Here is a 22,523-nt window from a genome sequence, read left to right on the forward strand (position 1 = left end):
GACTTACATTAGTGCCGTATTGTGCCGCATGGGCTTGCGTTCGGTCCGGTTTTTGCTACATGCGGCAGATTTAGCCGATGCAGCGGCTGGATGGAACGTTGCCTGGCACGTTTTTTTGTCCGGCAAAAAAAAACCGCATCGCGCCGCATACAGCCGATGCGGCGCGATTTGCAATGCATGCCTATAGACGCCGCATACAGGGTCCTGTGGCAAAAACCGCATCCAGCCGCCGCATGCGTTTTTTTCCATTGCGCATGCTCAGTAGCCTGCCGCAAGCGGCAAAAAACGGACGGGCCGCATGTAAAAAAACGTATGCAAAGGATGCGGTATTGTCGCCGCATCCGTTGCATAGGTTTTAGAGCCGGATTGGCCAGCTCTGCTAAAACCGGAGGTGTGAAAGCAGCCTTAAAGGGCCTTTCCACGTGACTAGGGATAAGAAGCCAAACCCAAATCTATAAGTTCCTATACGTTCTCCTGCTTTCTTTAAAAACTTGTGACTGGTGTTGCAGTCTGCCATGAAGCGAACGAGGCTGGAGTGTGATACACGGCACGACCTGTGGACTCGTAGGGACCTAATTTAAGAAGAAAGTGAACAAACCTCTTTAGCATTGTAAAAATAGACTCCAAATTCGAGACTTTAGCCCCCCCAAAAAATGGAAAACCAGAGTGCATTATATTACAGAGCTGATGACCTCCGCTGACTAGTGACCTCCGCTAACATGTCTCAGGGGCTCGCTGAACTGCTTAAGATTTACGATTTGACTAATTGCAATGACCTATAGCTTCTCCCAAGGTTGTACATGGAGGCTTTAACCGATGAGCCCTTCCCATAATAAATATTATTGGATCGGGGGACGTGTTCTTTTTTTTGTGTAAATCTGAGAAATAGGGGTAATGAAAATCTATTTGCTGATTAGCTGCTTTGATTTATTGCTTGTACGTGACTTATTCCACCATACTTATAATGGATGTTCTGGGTTCTACAAGGTGAATGACAGAAGACTTCTCTATGGGATTCTCACATCATGTGGTGTTACGGACGCCAAATTCAGGACTGTATGTACCTCCATCGACAAGCTGGGAAAGGTAAATGTTTACTAAAGATTATACTAGCCATCATTTAGATAATGATCTACAGTGTTAATTGGGTTTATACGTTAAACATATATATGTTTTTTAATCTATTTTCAATACATGGTTTTATGCTACTTTCTTAATTGATAATTTCCAAAAGGCCCCGTTACACGGAACGACATCGCTAACGAGATATCGCTGGGATCACTGAATTCGTGACGCACATCTGGCGTCGTTAGCGACGTTGTTGCGTGTGACACCTACGAGCGACCGCTAACAATCCGAAAAACGGCAAAAATCGTTGATTGTTGACACGTCGTTCCTTTCCCAAATATCGTTGCTCATTTTGGACGCGGGTTGTTCGTTGTTCCTGAGGCAGCACACATCGCTACGTGTGACACCCCGGGAACGACGAACAACAGTGTTGCTGCGTCCTCCGGCAACGAGGTGGAAGTGACGTTCATGCGGCTGCTCTCCGACCCTCCGCTTCTATTGGTGGCCGGCTGAGTGTTGTCGCTGTGACGCCGCACGAACCGCCCCATTAAAAAAGAGTTTGTTCGTCGGCCACAGCGACGTCTTTATGAAGGTATGTGCGTGTGACGCGTACTAGCGATATTGTTCACCACGGGCAGCGATTTGCCGTGACGCACGCACGATGGGGGCAGGTGCGATCACTAACTACATCGCTAGCGATGTCGCAGCATGTAAAGCGGCCTTTAGGATGGATCATCTGTGGCAGGTCGCTGAGCTCCCTCCCCAGCACCCCAATGCTCAGCTGTTTGAAACTGGACTTTTTACCAAATTTTTCATGATGTGATAGTGACTGCAGAGTTGAATTATTCCCCCCCCCCACCCCCTGCTTCTCCGTTGTAATGATATTAACAATCAAAGTATTTGGCACCTAATGAGTTAACTTTAGTTAAAGGTAAGGTGTCGCTTTTTTTATTTTTGTATTCATAATAGCAATTATGAAATTGTAAGTATTTTTATGCAAAATTAAATTCACTGTTTATTTAGTTTTTATTTGTACTTTTACTGAAGCACTGGGGGCTGCCATCTTGGATTTGCTGTGAGTAACAACACACCTCAAATACGGCAGCCCCTGTGCATAGAAAACAGTTGTCACTCTCCGACAATATCTCCTGCACTGTGTCTACTTCCTGCTGTGACCTGGCCAAGTTCCCTGTGCAAAGTGAAGAGATCTGCTCCATCTTTGTGAAGCTCACAACGTATGCTGTGTGCTGCACTTTCCCCCTGTCATCCGTTCGGGTTGTGTGAGTACCGCCGCCGCTACCTATGATGTGGACCAATCATAAGTGGGTAGCAGAAAAACAGTGCTCTCGACAATAACTTAGAGAAGATTTTTCAGTTGTGAAATGTAATGATACCGCACTGATCTCCTGGTTTAACCTCCTGCAGGTTAAGGTAGTGCAGTTTTCCAGTGAAAACTATCTGACAACTCCCATTTGGACTTAACTATTTGTTATCAGATAGTTTTCACTTAAATTGTGTACTTCTTCTCTTTGTATGATGCTGACCAATCATAAGAAGGCAGCAACACTCAAAAGAAATAAGAACTTGTCCCCACCATAGCGTTGAGTAGGTTTCAGACAGACCGTGTTGGACGGAAGTGCAGTAGAGCAGAGCTGACTCTGCAATGAGAGGAGGTTAGCTGATAGAAGAACTTGTCAGCTGCACTGCTCCTTTCTCCATGAAGAACTTATCTGGAAGTCATCTGTCCTGTAATCTTCAAGCACTACCTAATCATGCAGGAGGTTAAAGGCCCCGTCACACTAAGCAACATCGCTAGCAACATCGCTGCTAACGAACAACTTTTGTGACGTTGCTAGCGATGTTGCTGTGTGTGACATCCAGCAACAACCTGGCCCCTGCTGTGAGGTCGTTGGTTGTTGCTGAATGTCCTGGGCCATTTTTTAGTTGTTGCTGTCCCGCTGTGAAGCACAGATCGCTGTGTGTGACAGCGAGACAGCAACAACTAAATGTGCAGGCAGCAGGAGCCGGCTTCTGCGGAGGCTGGTAACCAATGTAAACATCGGGTAACCAAGAAGCCCTGTCCTTGGTTACCCGATATTTACCTTTGTTACCAGCCTCCTCCGCTCACACTGTCAGTGCCGGCTCCTGCTCTGTGCACATGTAGCTGCAGCACACATCGGGTTAATTAACCCGATGTGTGCTGTAACTAGGAGAGCAAGGAGCCAGCGCTAAGCATTGTGCGCTGCTCCCTGCTCTGTGCACATTTAGCTGCAGCACACATCTGGTAATTAACCCGATGTGTGCTGTAACTAGGAGAGCAAGGAGCCAGCGCTCAGTGTGCGCTGCTCCCTGCTCTCTGCACGTGTAGCTCCGTGCGGTGGTAACCAAGGTAAATATCGGGTTGGTTACCCGATATTTACCTTAGTTACCAAGCAGCATCTTCCACGCGGCGCTGGGGGCTTGTCACTGGTTGCTGGTGAGCTCACCAGCAACTTGTGTAGCGACGCTCCAGCGATCCCTGCCAGGTCAGGTTGCTGGTGGGATCGCTGGAGCGTCGCAGTGTGACATCTCACCAGCAACCTCCTAGCAACTTACCAGCGATCCCTATCGTTGTTGGGATCGCTGGTAAGTTGCTTAGTGTGACTGGACCTTTAGGCCCCGTCACACTAAGCAACATCGCTAGCAACATCGCTGCTAACGAACAACTTTTGTGACGTAGCAGCGATGTTGCTAGTGATGTTGCTGTGTGTGACATCCAGCAACAACCTGGCCCCTGCTGTGAGGTTGCTGGTTGTTGCTGAATGTCCTGGGCCATTTTTTAGTTATTGCTCTCCCGCTGTGAAGCACAGATCGCTGTGTGTGACAGCGAGACAGCAACAACTGAATGTGCAGTGAGCAGGCAGCCGGCTTCTGCGGAGGCTGGTAACCACAGTAAACATCGGGTAACCAAGAAGCCCTGTCCTTGGTTACCCGATATTTACCTTTGTTACCAGCCTCCGCCGCTCTCACTGTCAGTGCCGGCTCCTGCTCTGTGCACATGTAGCTGCAGGACACATCGGGTTAATTAACCCGATGTGTGCTGTAGCTAGGAGATTAGACCAGGAGATCAGTGCTGTATCTTTACAACTCACACAGTGAAAAATCTTCTCTAAGTTATTGTCGAGGCCCATTGTTTTTCTGCTGCCGGCTTATGATTGCTCCGCATCATACATGGAGAAAAGGTGCAGACTCCTTGTGAAAAATATCTGATAACACCTACTTAGACTGAACGAAAGTTAACTTATTAGGTGCCAAATACTTTGATTGCTAATATCTGCGCAACAGAAAGATGAAATTAAAGGAAAATGTCTTAAGGCCGCTTTACACGCTACGACATCACTAAAGCGATGTCGTTGGGGTCACGGAATTTGTGACGCACATCCGGCCGCGTTAGCGATGTTGTTGCATGTGACACCTATGAGCGATTTTGAATCGCTGCAAAAGCGTTCAAAATCGCTAATCGGTGACATGGGGGTCCATTCTCAATTATCGTTACTGCTGCAGGTACGATGTTGTTCGTCGTTCCTGCGGCAGCACACATCGCTATGTGTGACACCACAAGAACGAGGAACCTCACCTTACCTGTGGCCGCCGACAATGTGGAAGGAAGGAGGTGGGCGGGATGTTACGTCCCGCTCATCTCCGCCCCTCCGCTTCTATTGGCCGGCCGTGTGGCTAGTGACGTTGCAGTGACGTCGCGGTGAGGGAGGGATTGTTCGGCAGTCGCAGCGATGTTGCAGAGCAGGTATGTGCGTGTGACGCTGCCGTAGCGATAATGTTCGCTACGGCAGCGATCACCACATATCGACCGTACGACGGGGGCGGGTGCTATCGCGCTCGACATCGCCAGCAAATGCTAGCTATGTCGCAGCATGTAAAGCAGCCCTTATTCTTCTCTGCAGCTACTATTACATTGTGTCCAATTCACCATTAAAAAAATTGGTGAAATGTCCTATTTTAGGGTTGTACGTACGTTGGGTACAATGTGCATGCTGTCAGGATTCGCTGGCACCAGGATCTGGTGGGCGTGTGACTGCAAGTATGGAATTTGCATACATAGGACAAGGAAAGGAATATCAACTCAACCTGAGTATGAAGTCCTTGTAATTTAAACGATACCCAGGAAGACCCCACTTCTTACCCCAAGACATAATAAAGCCAGGCTGGAGTTTGCCAAAACTTACCTGAGAAAGCCTAAAACGTTTTGGAAGAATGTTCTCTGGTCAGATGAGACAAAAGTAGAGCTTTTTGGAAAAACCATCAACATAGAATTTAGAGGAAAAAAAAGAGGCATTCAAAGAAAAGAACACTGTCCCTACAGTCAAACATGGCGGAGGTTCCCTGATGTTTTGGGGTTGCTTTGCTGCCTCTGGCACTGGACTGCTTGACCGTGTGCATGGCATTATGAAGTGTGAAGACTACCAACAAATTTTGCAGCATAATGTAGGGCCCAGTGTGAGAAAGCTGGGTCTCCCTCAGAGGTCATGGGTCTTCCAGCAGGACAATGACCCAAAACACACTTCAAAAAGCACTAGAAAAGGGTTTGATAGAAAGCACTGGAGACTACTAAAGTGGCCAGCAATGAGTCCAGACCTGAACCCCATAGAACACCTGTGGAGAGATCTCAAAATGGCAGTTTGGAGAAGGCCCCCTTCAAATCTCAGGGACCTGGAGCAGTTTGCCAAAGAAAAATGGTCTAAAATTCCAGTAGCTCATTGTAAGAAACTCATTGATGGTTACCGGGAACGGTGGTTCGCAGTTATTTTGGCTAAAGGTTGTGCAACCAAGTATTAGGCTAAGGGTGTCATCAATACTTTTGTCTGGCCCATTTTTGCAGTTTTTTGTGAAATGATCAATGATTTGACATTTGTTTCATTCTCTTTTGTGTTTTTTCATTGCAAGCAAAATAAATGAAGATAATAATACCAAAGAATTTGTGATTGCAATAATTTTCAAGAAGAAACTGAGTATTATCTGACAGAATTGCAGGGGTGCCAATACTTTTGTCCAGCACTATAAAATATATATATATATATATATATATATATATATATATATATATATATATATATATATATATATATATATATATATATATATATATATATATATACAGTTAGGTCCAGAAGTATTTGGACAGTGACACAATTTTCGCGAGTTGGGCTCTGCATGCCACCACATTGGATTTGAAATGAAACCTCTACAACAGAATTCAAGTGCAGATTGTAACGTTTAATTTGAAGGTTTGAACAAAAATATCTGATAGAAATTGTAGGAATTGTACACATTTCTTTACAAACACTCCACATTTTAGGAGGTCAAAAGTAATTGGACAAATAAACCAAACCCAAACAAAATATTTTTATTTTCAATATTTTGTTGCGAATCCTTTGGAGGCAATCACTGCCTTAAGTCTGGAACCCATGGACATCACCAAACGCTGGGTTTCCTCCTTCTTAATGCTTTGCCAGGCCTTTACAGCTGCAGCCTTCAGGTCTTGCTTGTTTGTGGGTCTTTCCGTCTTAAGTCTGGATTTGAGCAAGTGAAATGCATGCTCAATTGGGTTAAGATCTGGTGATTGACTTGGCCATTGCAGAATGTTCCACTTTTTTGCACTCATGAACTCCTGGGTAGCTTTGGCTGTATGCTTGGGGTCATTGTCCATCTGTACTATGAAGCGCCGTCCGATCAACTTTGCGGCATTTGGCTGAATCTGGGCTGAAAGTATATCCCGGTACACTTCAGAATTCATCCGGCTACTCTTGTCTGCTGTTATGTCATCAATAAACACAAGTGACCCAGTGCCATTGAAAGCCATGCATGCCCATGCCATCACGTTGCCTCCACCATGTTTTACAGAGGATGTGGTGTGCCTTGGATCATGTGCCGTTCCCTTTCTTCTCCAAACTTTTTTCTTCCCATCATTCTGGTACAGGTTGATCTTTGTCTCATCTGTCCATAGAATACTTTTCCAGAACTGAGCTGGCTTCATGAGGTGTTTTTCAGCAAATTTAACTCTGGCCTGTCTATTTTTGGAATTGATGAATGGTTTGCATCTAGATGTGAACCCTTTGTATTTACTTTCATGGAGTCTTCTCTTTACTGTTGACTTAGAGAAAGATACACCTACTTCACTGAGAGTGTTCTGGACTTCAGTTGATGTTGTGAACGGGTTCTTCTTCACCAAAGAAAGTATGCGGCGATCATCCACCACTGTTGTCATTCGTGGACGCCCAGGCCTTTTTGAGTTGCCAAGCTCACCAGTCAATTCCTTTTTTCTCAGAATGTACCCGACTGTTGATTTTGCTACTCCAAGCATGTCTGCTATCTCTCTGATGGATTTTTTCTTTTTTTTCAGCCTCAGGATGTTCTGCTGCACCTCAATTGAGAGTTCCTTAGACCGCATGTTGTCTGGTCACAGCAACAACTTCCAAATGCAAAACCACACACCTGTAATCAACCCCAGACCTTTTAACTACTTCATTGATTACAGGTTAATGAGGGAGACGCCTTCAGAGTTAATTGCAGCCCTTAGAGTCCCTTGTCCAATTACTTTTGGTCCCTTGAAAAAGAGGAGGCTATGCATTACAGAGCTATGATTCCTAAACCCTTTCTCCGATTTGGATGTGAAAACTCTCATATTGCAGCTGGGAGTGTGCACTTTCAGCCCATATTATATATATAATTGTATTTCTGAACATGTTTTTGTAAACAGCTAAAATAACAAAACTTGTGTCACTGTCCAAATATTTCTGGACCTAACTGTATATACACAAATCAAATGCCATAGAGATCTTTAAGAAAAATCAATGATCAGTTTTGTTCATTGATTTTTCTTAGACCTTTTTGGACACAACACTCCTAAACATGCCACTGTGGCATTTGATTTGAAGTGCCATTACTGATTTTAAATACTTGGTATAAACCATTGTTTTTATATACAAAGTGTCCACCCATATCCTGTCCACCGCCATTAACTTGAGAATAGCAGCAGTTATAGGCATAGATATGGTGTCTAGGTATAGAAAAGTAGCCATGCGCTATGCAATGAAACCACCTATAGCGCCACCTGATGGAAAACAATGGAGTTAGCATTTTTATTTCGAAAACGGAACGAGATAGAGAAAAACAGTGAATTACAAAGTTGTAGAGCATCATACGAATCGACACCTTGCATACAGAAATGCTATGATATGAAACCCATGACTCCCCAAAAACATTGAATGCTGGTCCCGCATATGGCGCTCATTTACCGTTGATGCTCAAAGTGGCCACCGTCAGCTGCAATGCACATCTGGACTCTGGACAGCATACTGTATCTTGCTGCACGTTGTGCAATATGGTAGGTGACACGCTTGCACAAGCATCTGTAATACGTCGTCGTCGTCCTGCAATGTTGGTGGAGGGGCCGCATACACCTGCTGTTTGATGTGACCTCACAGAAAGAAGTCCAATTGGGTCAGGTCAGGTGAGCGTGGAGTCCACTGCACGCAGCCACCATACCCAATGACTTGTAGGAAGGTCTCCATGAGGTATCGCTTCACGACCGCAGCCTTGTGAGTTTTACACGTTCTTAACATAGCATTTCTGTACAGTCATGGCCAAAAGTTTTGAGAATGACACCAAAATTATATTTTCACATGATCTGTTGCCCTCTGGTTTTTATTTGTGTTTGTCTGATGTTTACATCACATACAGAAATATAATTGCAATCATATTATGAGACCAAAAGGTTCTATTGACAGTTAGAATGAGTTAATGCAGCAAGTCAATATTTGCAGTGTTGAACCTTCTTCTTCAGGACCTCTGCAATTCTCCCTGGCATGCTCTCACTCAACTTCTGGATCAAATCCTGACTGATAGCTGTCCATTCTTGCATAAGCAATGCTTGCGTTTTGCCAGAATTTGTTGGTTTTTGTTTGTCCACCCGTCTCTTGATGATTGCCCACAAGTTCTCAATGGGATTAAGATCTGGGGAGTTTCCAGGCCATGGACCCAAAATCTCTGTTTTGTTCCATGAGCCATTTAGTGATCACCTTTGCTTTATGGCAAGGTGCTCCATCATGCTGGAAAAGGCATTGTTGGGTGCCAAACTGCTCTTGGACAGTTGGGAGAAGTTGCTCCTGGAGGACATTCTGGTACCATTCTTTATTCATGGCTGTGTTTTTAGGCAAGACTGTGAGTGAGCCGATTCCCTTGGCTGAGAAGCAACCCCACACATGAATCGTTTCAGGATGCTTAACAGTTGGCATGAGACAAGACTGGTGGTAGCGCTCACCTCTTCTTCTCCTAATAAGCTGTTTTCCAGATGTCCAAAACAATCGAAAAGGGGACTCATCTGAGAAAATGACTTTACCCCAGTCCTCGGCAGTCCACTCCCTGTACCTTTTGCAGAATATCAGTCGGGCCCTGATGTTTTTTCTGGAGAGAAGTGGCTTCTTTGCTGCCCTCCTTGAAATCAGGCCTTGCTCAAGCAGTCTCCGCCTCACAGTGCGTGCAGAAGCACTCACACCAGCCTGCTGCCATTGCTGAGCTAGCTCGGCACTGCTGGTAGTCCGATCCCGCAGCTGAAACAGTTTTAAGATACGGTTCTGGCGGAGCCTTTTTGGCAACAATGGAAGCTCTCTCCTTGAAGTTCTTGATGATGCGATAGATTGATGACTGAGGTGCAATCTTTGCAGCTGCGATACTCTTCCCTGTTAGGCCATTTTTGTGCAGAGCAATGATGGCTGCACGTGTTTCTTTAGAGATAACCATGGTTAACTGAAGAGAAACAATGATACCAAGCACCAGCCTCCTTTTAAAGTGTCCAGTGGTGTCATTCTTACTTAATCATGACTGATCGATCGCCAGCCCTGTCCTCAACACCCACACCTGTGTTAATGGAACAATCACTAAAACAATGTTAGCTGCTCCTTTTAAGGCAGGAATGCAATGATGTTGAAATGTGTTTTGGGGGTTAAAGTTCATTTTCTTAGCCAATATTGACTTTGCAAGTAATTGCTGTTAAGCTGATCACTCTTTATGACATTCTGGAGTATATGCAAATTGCCATTAGAAAAACTTAAGCAGTAGACTTTGTAAAAATTAATATTTGTAGCATTCTCAAAACTTTTGGCCATGACTCTATGCAAGGTGTCAATTCATATTGAATTGATGATGCCCTACAATTTTTTAACTCCTATTTTTTTCTCTATCTCGTTCCGTTTTCGAGATAAAAATGCTAACTCCGTTGTTTTTCCACCAGGTGGCGCTATAGGTGGTTTCATTGCGTAGCGCATGGCTACTTTACTATACCTAGACACCACTTCTATTCCTATAGCTGCCGCCGTTCTCAAGTTAATGGCGGTGGACAGGATATGGGTGGACACACTGTATACTTGGAAACTGGATCATCTCTTCTTTGTTGATTTTCATACATGCAGTCACATGCCAACTAGACGTGTGGCCTCTCTCAATACACAGACACGTCTAGTTGGAATGTGGTTGTAAGTATGCAAATCACATACTTGCGCTTATATGAGTGCCAGCACCTGAGAATCCGCTCCGGGTTTGGCACTGTGAAGATTCACAAGTCTGCAGTGACATGGAGTGACTGCAGACTTGTACCCCAAGGCCGGACAACCCCTTTAAAGGTGCCGTAGCATTGGGGCAGTAGATGGGACTTCAAGCTGTCTTCCATTCACTTATATGGGGTAGCATCTTAAATTAGAGCACACAGTCACACTATTTACGGTGGTGGGAGAAGGCGGTGTGCTATGCTGGTCACAGCTCAACTCCTGCCTCTACAGTGACCTCTACACACATGACATCACATAACTAGAAACCATTCCCATAGAAGTCACTAATCATCACTGTTCCCTAAACTGATGTAGTAGCTGCAGTAGAATATATTTCTGAGTGCATTTAGTAGAACCTCAGGCCACATGGCCGTTTTCCATAATCATGTTTAGGCCTCTTTCCCACATCTGTGAAAAACCATGCACGTTTTTCACGGACGTGTCAAAGGTGCGTTTTGCCCCTCCGTGAGCCGTGGTTATGGCACACATGTGTTCTTCATGTGTTATCCGTGAAAACATACGGAGAACGGGAACTTTCTACTCACCTGTCCCTGGCGTCGCTGTCCGTGGTGCTGATCTTCGGTCTCCGGTCCTGCTGACTCCCCGCTGCTGCTGCTTCCAGCCGCAGTGAAGTGAATATGCAATGAGCATAATGAGTAGCGGTCGGAAGCAAGTGACAGCAGCGGCAGAGACAGCAGGGCTGGAGAAGGTGAGTAAAGGTTTTGTTTTTTTTTTTTTTATTATTTTCTCAGATATGTGTATTTTCTCCGGCGCGTGTCACACGGAACACCTCCGTGTGGTCCGTATGCGGGCCGTGTGACACCCGTGATGCCGGAGAAAAACGGACATGTCTACGTGTGGAGCACACGGACACACGTATGCTCCACACGTACACACGGTCCATGATGAAACACGCACGTGAGCGCAGACCCATTGATTTTAATGGGTCTACTTGTGCCCATGTCTCCCGTACGTGAGGAAAAGGACCACACACGTACCGGAGACACGGACGTGTGAAAGAGGCCTTAGAGAGCAGAATAAAAAAATCTATACTAGAGAATAAAAACAGATGAGTAAAATATACACACATTTGCTTGGCGTCTGGCCTAACACTCACTGGTGGTCCTCCTTGATAAATGAATAATTATGAAATATGAAGCCGGCGAGGGCTTAGAAGAAGGAGGACAGGAATATGCAGAAAACCTTTATAAGCCCGAGGCCAATCAATAGTACCGTGCGCATCTCCTCATATTTATACTCAGACACAGTACCCTAAAGTGTATCACCGAAGAGCGAAATAAATCATCTCAGGTGATTGCGGAGACCTTTCCCGATAACAGGACAGCCATCAGAAATTCATCATTAGAAGGCATAACTATTACTCAGTATAAAGTAGGCATGCCACAAATTAATGTCACTTCCACCAGGTATAGATGAAGTTGTGTGGGGCAGATATTCATCTCCGGCACGGCCGGGCTGAAGTGTGTAATGATTGAACGCGCTTGTAATGATGCAAGAGATGCATAATATTCCATCACCGCATTGTGATAAAGTACACATTGATCTGTGCTGCAAAGTCTCTCCCCGATTTCCTTCTCACTCCAAGCAGCGTCTTCATCAATCTCTTGATATAATCTCCCGCGAGATAACACCCGCTGCTGGGTTTTTGTGTGAGCTGATACATCAGTGTCATAAGAAGCTTTTCTGGTCGCTGAACCAGCCCCACCGAATCGCAGAGCCGAAAGTGATATTATCTGGTGAGACATAAGAATCTGCTGTTTTATGAATAACCCAGCAACCCGGGATTACAGATGAGTTTTGGGAAGTGTGCATCACTCATAGCACAACTTTCTGCTTCTCCTTCAGAGATCTCCAGGCTGTGGGTCTCCTGCTGCGACACTACCACTCCCATCCTGCTGCGACACTACCGCTCCCATCCTGCTGCAACACTACCGCTCCCATCCTGCTGCAACACTACCGCTCCCATCCTGCTGCAACACTACCGCTCCCATCCTGCTGCAACACTACCGCTCCCATCCTGCTGCAACACTACCGCTCCCATCCTGCTGCAACACTACCGCTCCCATCCTGCTGCGACACTACCACTCCCATCCTGCTGTGACACTACCACTCCCATCCTGCTGCGACACTACCTCTCCCATCCTGCTGCGACACTACCGCTCCCATCCTGCTGCGACACTACCGCTCCCATCCTGCTGCAACACTACCGCTCCCATCCTGCTGCAACACTACCGCTCCCATCCTGCTGCAACACTACCGCTCCCATCCTGCTGCAACACTACCGCTCCCATCCTGCTGCGACACTACCGCTCCCATCCTGCTGCGACACTACCACTCCCATCCTGCTGTGACACTACCACTCCCATCCTGCTGTGACACTACCACTCCCATCCTGCTGCGACACTAGCACTCCCATCCTGCTGTGACACTACCGCTCCCATCCTGCTGCGACACTACCACTCCCATCCTGCTGCGACACTACCACTCCCATCCTGCTGCGACACTACCACTCCGATCCTGCTGCGACACTACCACTCCGATCCTGCTGCGACACTACCACTCCCATCCTACTGCGACACTACCACTCCCATCCTACTGCGACACTACCACTCCCATCCTGCTGCGACACTACCACTCCCATCCTGCTGCGACACTACCGCTCCCATCCTGCTGCGACACTACCGCTCCCATCCTGCTGCAACACTACCGCTCCCATCCTGCTGCAACACTACCGCTCCCATCCTGCTGCAACACTACCGCTCCCATCCTGCTGCAACACTACCGCTCCCATCCTGCTGCGACACTACCGCTCCCATCCTGCTGCGACACTACCACTCCCATCCTGCTGTGACACTACCACTCCCATCCTGCTGTGACACTACCACTCCCATCCTGCTGCGACACTAGCACTCCCATCCTGCTGTGACACTACCGCTCCCATCCTGCTGCGACACTACCACTCCCATCCTGCTGCGACACTACCACTCCCATCCTGCTGCGACACTACCACTCCCATCCTGCTGCGACACTACCACTCCGATCCTGCTGCGACACTACCACTCCGATCCTGCTGCGACACTACCACTCCCATCCTACTGCGACACTACCACTCCCATCCTACTGCGACACTACCACTCCCATCCTGCTGCGACACTACCACTCCCATCCTGCTGCGACACTACCACTCCCATCCTGCTGCGACACTACCACTCCCATCCTGCTGCGACACTACCGCTCCCATTCTGCTGCGACACTACCGCTCCCATCCTGCTGCGACACTACCGCTCCCATCCTGCTGCGACACTACCGCTCCCATCCTGCTGCGACACTACCACTCCCATCCTGCTGCGACACTACCACTCCCATCCTGCTGCGACACTATCACTCCCATCCTACTGCGACACTACCACTTCCATCCTGCTGCGACACTACCACTCCCATCATGCTGTGATGGGCAGGGCGGCGTCACCCATACAGAAAAGTTAAGGGGAATGGGTCGGGTGATTGATGCCGCCCTGAACCGCAGGCACTGTGTAGAGATGTCAACCCAAGAGCCGTCGATAGTGATGCAAAAGTGGTGAGGGCCTTATGAGGAGGGTGTGATTTAAGGGAGAGGTTTCAATATCTTTATCCAGGCCTTAGAAGAGAGTAAAAAAATTAAGACCTCAGACTGATCCATAGAAGAACCACATCTCGTCCCTGGATCAGCTTCATCTCCCAGCCCTATGGCACAATGGGCTTTGTGTGTGGCTGCGAACACTACATTCAGTGGTATAACTAGAGTTCAATGGGCTCCGGTGCAAAATTTGGACATGGTTCCACCCCATCCCTGTATATTGGTCAGAAATATGTATATGTATGTATACATTTAGCGTTCTAAATCCTATAAAGACATACGACTTGCTCTTCCTATTATATTGTAATGACACCATCCTGGGCTCCTTCCTAGTAAGTATGTCCCCCATCCTAGTAAATGTCCCCCATGCTTGTATATGTACCCCATCCTGGTATGTACTGTGCCCCTCCTTGTATATACTGTCGACCTTCTGGGCCCCTCCTGGTATATACTGTCTCCCTCCTGGTATATATGTTCCTCTCCTAGGCCCCTCCTGGTATATACTGTCTCCCTCCTGGTATATATGTTCCTCTCCTAGGCCCCTCCTGGTATATACTGTCTCCCTCCTGGTATATATGTTCCTCTCCTAGGCCCCTCCTGGTATATATTGTCTCCCTCCTGGTATATATGTTCCTCTCCTAGGCCCCTCCTGGTATATAGTGTCCCCCTCCTGGTATATATGTTCCTGTCCTATACCCCTTCTGGTATATTCGGTGTCCCTCCTGGCATATATGTTCCTCTCCTGTCCCCCTCCTGGTATAGACTATACTCTCCCTCCCCAGCTCCCACGTCGCACGGCATCCTCCGCTATAGCCGGCCCGCAGCGGCCAGCAGCTTTCTTTGGCGTCCATGCTATGGCAACACATGACGTTATTGTCATGCTCTGCCTCAGTCACGGGGACGCCGGTGTTAGTTGCCAGCTGGCCACCGTTTGCCGGCAGCGTGTATCGCAGTGCAGGGACCCAACGAGTCTCTGCACCGCGATGCATTTCAGCTGGATGTGCGGCCTCGGACGCACATCCAGCTGAAGCAGGGGCTGGTGCCAGCGGGCCCCCTGCACCCCTGGGCCTAGCTGCAGTCACTATCTCTGTGACTGCTTTCATTTTGCCCCTGACTACATCTATATATTAGTTTAAAGTGAACCCGTCACCAGGTTTTTACAATATAAAGTACGGCTACCACTTTTATCGTTTACGCTATTTTTAGTAAGCTGTATATAAGTGTCCAATCCCCTCTGTATACCTTTTATTATACCCCCATATGGTGCGGTCTGATGGACATCACTGGTCTTGTTTCTGCACCTTCACTTTTGTCACAATCACCATCCTCTTTCTTGCTTTATAAGATCCATCATCCACAGTGTCCCCAAATTGTTCTCCTACCCAGGCGTATTTCGCTCTGCCTTGCTGCGGCAGAACACGGTACTGTAATGTGTATGCACCAGCATCAGCTGAGACAGCTGATACATATAGAGTGGCTGGTGCCGGCAGAGACTGAGGGTATGGCAGGTATGGGTATGAAAAAGCGGGTAGAGGTGACAGGGACAGAAGATTTGGGACCTGATCGTTAGCAAATCGACAAGCACTAACCTAAATTACCATGTTGCTCAGGCACCTCCCCTAGTGGGAAGATGCCTTAAATAACTAGTGCCTCTCACCTATTGGCTGAGAGGCACTTCTGTGTTATAATGCCCTTCAAAGACAGGGAAGGCATACATGCGCGTGTGCTGTGACGCACTCCTGAGATACCTGTGTGGCATACGCAGGCCCTGTGAGCAGGAGGCAGCAGGAGCACACGTGGAGAGCCACAAAAGTAAGGGAGCGGGCAGACCGGCCGCGGCGGTGAGTGAGTTGGTGTCCTTGCTGCAGGGGATAGGCAGGATCGTGCAGGGACACCACTGTCACAACTACTGGCACATAAACAAAGACCATTTTTGAACTTTTGGATTATCAGTGTTGCATCAGCTGGGGATTAAAAGAGAATCTATCAAGGTTTTTGGTATGTTATCCAAGATCAGCATGATGTTGGGACAGTGACCCTGATTCTAGCGATGTCACTTACTGGACTGCTTGCTGCTGTTTTGATCAAATCAGTTTTATGCCTATGCATTGTGTACAATCGGTGGGGCTGTAGTTACATAGAGCAGGAGGACTACATGACACAAGACAACTAGTCCTCTAGTGACAATCTCCTACTGGTTAAAACGGTGATTTTACTGAAACTACACTAAGCAGCCCAGTAAGTGACACATAACTGGAATCAGGATCTAGCAACACAATCTGATGACATATTCCCTTTAACATATGATTGATGCGTTATCAATATAACATATTATAGAACATAATCTTTTATTGACTTTCCAATAATTTTTTTATTTTTAGTTTTTTCGAAACTGCGTAATAAACATGGCTGTATTAGGAAACGAATAAACCCTCCGTTCGGATTGACTAAGGCTGCTAAAGTAGTCTGTGCAGACATTATACACAACATGAGGACATAAGACCACTACAGGGCCGGCTGAAGAACATGGAGAGTCTGTATAAATAATGCATAAAAAAAAATATAGGAAATAGTCTCCAAACCAACAAATATGAATTTTTACAAGCAGTTAGATTGCCATCTGGTGGTCATGTCTGGCATTACAAGTTTACTGTTTACAAACCGTTATTTATTTACTAGAAGGTGGCCCGATTCTACGCATCGGGTATTCTAGAATTTACGTATTGTGTAGTTCATGTATGATTTTTGTTATATATATATATATATATATATATATATATATATATATATACATATATATATAGAGATGTTGTTGTGTGTAGTTACCAAGTGTTTGTGTAGGCGCTGTACATGTTCTGGGTGTTGTCTGGGTGTGGCGGGGGGTGAGAGCGGTGTTGTATGTGTGTTGCGTGTGTTGCGTTGTTTGTGGAGCGCTGTGTGTCTGTAGCGTTGTGTGTGTGTGTTGCGCGGTTTGTGTGTGTGTGGTGTGTTTTGGGGGGAGGTATGTTTTGTGCAATGTGTGTGTTGTGCGGTATGTGCGTATATTTGTGTGTGCCGCGGTGTTTGTGTGTTGGGTGTTGTGTGTGTGCAGCGTTGTCTGTGTGTGTGGGTGTCTGTGTAGGGCAGCTGTTTGTGGTTCCCAGTGTGTGTGTGTGTGTGGTGTGTTGTGCAGTGCGCGCGTGTGTGTGTGTGCGCGCGTGTGTGTGTGTGTGTGTGTGCATCAGCCTCTCTTCTCTCAGCCTACCTCTCCCAGCCTCCCTCCTCCCAGCCTCCCTCAGCGTCAGCCTCCCTCTCCCAGCCTCCCCAAGCATCAGCCTCCACCAGCATCAGCCTCTCTCCTTCCAGCCTCCCCCAGCATCAGCCTCCGTCAGCATCAGCCTCTCTCCTTCCAGCCTCCTCCAGCATCAGCCTCTCTCCTTCCAGCCTCCTCCAGCATCAGCCTCCCTCTCCCAGCCTTCCCCAGGATCAGCCTCTCTCCTCCCAGCCTCCGTCCTCCCAGCCTTCCCCAGCATCAGCTTTCCCCTCCCAGCCTCCCTCAGCATCAGCCTTCCCCAGCATCAGCCTCTCTCCTCCCAGCCTCAGCCTCTCTCCTTCCAGCCTCCCCCAGCATCAGCCTCTCTCCTTCCAGCTTCCCTCAGCATCAGCCTCCCCTTCCCAGCCTTCCCCAGGATCAGCCTCCTTCCTCCCAGCCTCCTTCCTCCCAGCCTCCCCCTCCCAGCCTCCCTCAGCATCAGCCCTCCGCTCCCAGTCTCCCCCAGCATCAGCCTCCCCATGCATCAGCCTCCACCAGCATCAGCCTCTCTCCTTCCAGCCTCCCCCAGCATAAGCCTCCCCTTCCCAGCCTTCCCCAGGATCAGCCTCTCTCCTCCCAGCCTCCTTCCTCCCAGCCTCCCCCTCCCAGCCTCCCTCAGCATCAGCCTTCCGCTCCCAGTCTCCCCCAGCATCAGCCTCCCCAAGCATCAGCCTCCACCAGCATCAGCCTCTCTCCTTCCAGCCTCCCCCAGCATCAGCCTCTCTCCTTCCAGCCTCCCGTTCCCAGCCTTCCCCAGGATCAGCCTCTCTCCTCCCAGCCTCCTTCCTCCCAGCCTCCCTCAGCATTAGCCTTCCCCTCCCAGTCTCCCCCAGCATCAGCCTCCCCAAGCATCAGCCTCCACCAGCATTAGCCTCCACCAGCATTAGCCTCTCTCCTTCCAGCCTCCCCCAGCATCAGCCTCCCCAAGCATCAGCCTCCACCAGCATCAGCCTCCCTCGTCCCAGCCTCCCCCTCCCAGCCTCCCCCAGCATCAGCCTCTCTCCTCCCAGCCTTCCCCATGATCAGCCTCTCTGCTCCCAGCCTCCTCCAGCACGCCGTGCTCCTCTGCCGACACTCACACACCCGATCGCATCCACTCACACACACCCGATCGCATCCACTCACACACACCCGATCGCATCCACTCACACACACCCGATCGCATCCACTCACACACACCCGATCGCATCCACTCACACACACCCGATCGCATCCACTCACACACACAGACACTGACGATATCGCACATACGCGCTTATACTCACAACATCCGGAGGTATCACATGCTTCTGGCCATGTGATCCTCCCGCAGGTCCTGGAAGCTAACAGCACAGTACCGCCGCCGAGAAGCAAGCGATATCCCAGGATGTTGTGAGTATGTGGATGCGATGTGATGTGTGTGTGTGAGAGTGAGTGTGATCTGATTTGTGTGTGTGTATGTGTGTGCTGTTATGTGTGTGTGCTGTTATGTGTCTGTATTTTCCGCCGCTGCAGGACCTTGATGTGTGGATGCGATGTGATGTGTGTGTGAGGTGTGTGTGAGAGTGAGTGTGAGCCGGTGTACACTGGTAACTATGATACACATCGGGTAACTAAGGGACCTTAGTTACCCGATGTGTATAATGGTTACCAGCTTTCACGGCCTCCGTCAAGATCCCAGCATCGCAAGGTTATGTCTGGCGCTGCCGGGATCCTGACGCAGCCGGTGTAGAAGCAAGAGATATCCCAGCATGTTGTGATGTGTGAGGTGTGTGTGAGAGTGAGTGTGATCTGATGTGTGTGTGTACTCACCTGGGAGTCGCGGCTCCGTGTCAGTTGGGCCAGAGCGAGCGTGCATTGCGTGAGGGGGGCGGGGCCTGCAGAGAGCCGGGGCGAGAGGCCAATCCGTGTGGGGGGGCGGGGCCATGGCGAGCCCAGCGGCCAATCAGCTTTGTGTCACCGTAAGGACACAATTTCGGAGCATGACAGACAGACAGACAGACAGATAGACAGAATAAGGCAATTATATATATAGATTTTACTCCCCTATAGGCTATGTTCACACAGTGCATTTTTGCTGGGGGGTTTCTGCAGCAAAACCTGCTCCTTTAGCAGTAAAAAAGCTGTGTTATTGGTGTAATTTGTCTAGAGGCATATATAAGCTCTATTGGTAGTGCCTGTATGACTATTTCTCTCTTACCAGTGTTATTACTTTAATCGCTTCCTCCTGTAAATGGAGCAATTGAGGTTATGGATGTATCATAGAGAATTATTAATCATCTGCTCATTTAATACTGTATTTTTCTTTCCTCTAAAAGTTTTCGTTCTGTACATACAATGAATCTGTTACTCCATTTTACAAGGCATATTAATAAATAGATGTTTTAGACCTGATGAAACTGGTGAATTGCCTTTGAAAATCCATATCGGGTTAGCTGTATAATCATTTTGTGAATGCTTCTCTGTCTAATATTAAAATAAGCATTTTATGACATTATGTAGACTCAAAGAGCTCATTTTATTTAAAGGGAATCTGTGAGTAGGATGGGCATGTAGGTCAGAAAAAAAAAAGGATTTCCAGAGAAATCCATGTTTTTCTTATACACAAATGAGCTGTTAAGAGCTATGAGCCGGACATAGATCTCCCTGAGAATCTGCCACCAGAGATTATTAAAAATAAAAGGCAGCTTTACCAGTGTAAGAATAGAAGAGCAGACTGTCGGTCATTACATGTCTCACACTGGAAACGCCCCCTTACAGTTAATAAAATAAGCTGTGGAGGCAGATTCTCTGGGAGATCTGTGCCTGGCCCATCAGGGCCGTCTCCGGGTTTTTGTGGGCCCCGGGCGAAAGAGTCTCAGTGGGCCCCATCTACACACAGACATGCATATACAGATACATAGACATACAGGCATATGTACATATACATGTTTAAAGAGAAATTCAGAAAAATAAATGTAAACAGACAAATATATGCACAGTCATATACACTGACATACACAGATACACATCATACACACACAGACACATTACAGATATTATTAATGTGGGGAAGCCAGCAGCAGCCTTTCTCACCTCCCCGCTTGTCTCCCGTCCAGCTCCTCCAGGGCATGTGGCATGTGGCCACACACAGAGAAGACTGACACTGCTGTATATACATCACGGAGAGGCTGGGGACATACACATTACTGGGGGGCATACACATTACTGAGGAGAGGGGGATACAGCTCTGAGAGGTATACAGCACTGGGGTGGAGGGGGACATACAGCTCTGGGGGAGTATACAGCACTAAGGTGGAAGGAACATACAGCTCTGGGGGGGTATACAGCACTGGGGAGGAGGGGATATACAGCTCTGGGGGGTATAGAAGTATGCAGCCCCCACATTCCTCCATATAACATAATGCACCCATATTGCTCCACATAAATTTAATGCAGCCTCATATTACTCCATATAATGCTCCAGCATATTCCGTCATAGTATTCTGCAGCTTCGATAGTACTCCATATACAGTTAGGTCCAGAAATATTTGGACAGTGACACAATTTTCGCGAGTTGGGCTCTGCATGCCACCACATTGGATTTGAAATGAAACCTCTACAACAGAATTCAAGTGCAGATTGTAACGTTTAATTTGAAGGTTTGAACAAAAATATCTGATAGAAATTGTAGGAATTGTACACATTTCTTTACAAACACTCCACATTTTAGAAGGTCAAAAGTAATTGGACAAATAAACCAAACCCAAACAAAATATTTTTATTTTCAATATTTTGTTGCGAATCCTTTGGAGGCAATCACTGCCTTAAGTCTGGAACCCATGGACATCACCAAACGCTGGGTTTCCTCCTTCTTAATGCTTTGCCAGGCCTTTACAGCCGCAGCCTTCAGGTCTTGCTTGTTTGTGGGTCTTTCCGTCTTAAGTCTGGATTTGAGCAAGTGAAATGCATGCTCAATTGGGTTAAGATCTGGTGATTGACTTGGCCATTGCAGAATGTTCCACTTTTTTGCACTCATGAACTCCTGGGTAGCTTTGGCTGTATGCTTGGGGTCATTGTCCATCTGTACTATGAAGCGCCGTCCGATCAACTTTTGGCTGAATCTGGGCTGAAAGTATATCCCGGTACACTTCAGAATTCATCCGGCTACTCTTGTCTGCTGTTATGTCATCAATAAACACAAGTGACCCAGTGCCATTGAAAGCCATGCATGCCCATGCCATCACGTTGCCTCCACCATGTTTTACAGAGGATGTGGTGTGCCTTGGATCATGTGCCGTTCCCTTTCTTCTCCAAACTTTTTTCTTCCCATCATTCTGGTACAGGTTGATCTTGGTCTCATCTGCCAATGAAAACTTTTCCAGAACTGAGCTGGCTTCATGAGGTGTTTTTCAGCAAATTTAACTCTGGCCTGTCTATTTTTGGAATTGATGAATGGTTTGCATCTAGATGTGAACCCTTTGTATTTACTTTCATGGAGTCTTCTCTTTACTGTTGACTTAGAGACAGATACACCTACTTCACTGAGAGTGTTCTGGACTTCAGTTGATGTTGTGAACGGGTTCTTCTTCACCAAAGAAAGTATGCGGCGATCATCCACCACTGTTGTCATCTGTGGACGCCCAGGCCTTTTTGAGTTCCCAAGCTCACCAGTCAATTCTTTTTTTCTCAGAATGTACCAGACTGTTGATTTTGCTACTCCAAGCATGTGTGCTATCTCTCTGATGGATTTTTTCTTTTTTTTCAGCCTCAGGATGTTCTGCTTCACCTCAATTGAGAGTTCCTTAGACCGCATGTTGTCTGGTCACAGCAACAGCTTCCAAATGCAAAACCACACACCTGTAATCAACCCCAGACCTTTTAACTACTTCATTGATTACAGGTTAACGAGGGAGACGCCTTCAGAGTTAATTGCAGCCCTTAGAGTCCCTTGTCCAATTACTTTTGG

At 47.4% G+C, this 22,523-nt stretch overlaps 1 protein-coding gene across 2 annotated transcripts in view; it reads left to right on the top strand.

Annotated features, from left to right (window-relative positions):
• The window catches only part of LOC142303217 (histidine--tRNA ligase, cytoplasmic-like), a 135,719-nt gene that overhangs the window by 74,231 nt on the left and 38,965 nt on the right, over positions 1 to 22,523 (top strand). For both annotated transcript variants that reach the window (XM_075344430.1, XM_075344429.1), the window contains exon 8: positions 988 to 1,086. In XM_075344430.1, the coding sequence (XP_075200545.1) occupies positions 988 to 1,086 (99 nt within the window). The remainder of the gene's footprint in view (positions 1 to 987; positions 1,087 to 22,523) is intronic.

Source organism: Anomaloglossus baeobatrachus, chromosome 4 (assembly GCF_048569485.1).
Source record: "Anomaloglossus baeobatrachus isolate aAnoBae1 chromosome 4, aAnoBae1.hap1, whole genome shotgun sequence".
NCBI lineage: Eukaryota > Metazoa > Chordata > Amphibia > Anura > Aromobatidae > Anomaloglossus > Anomaloglossus baeobatrachus.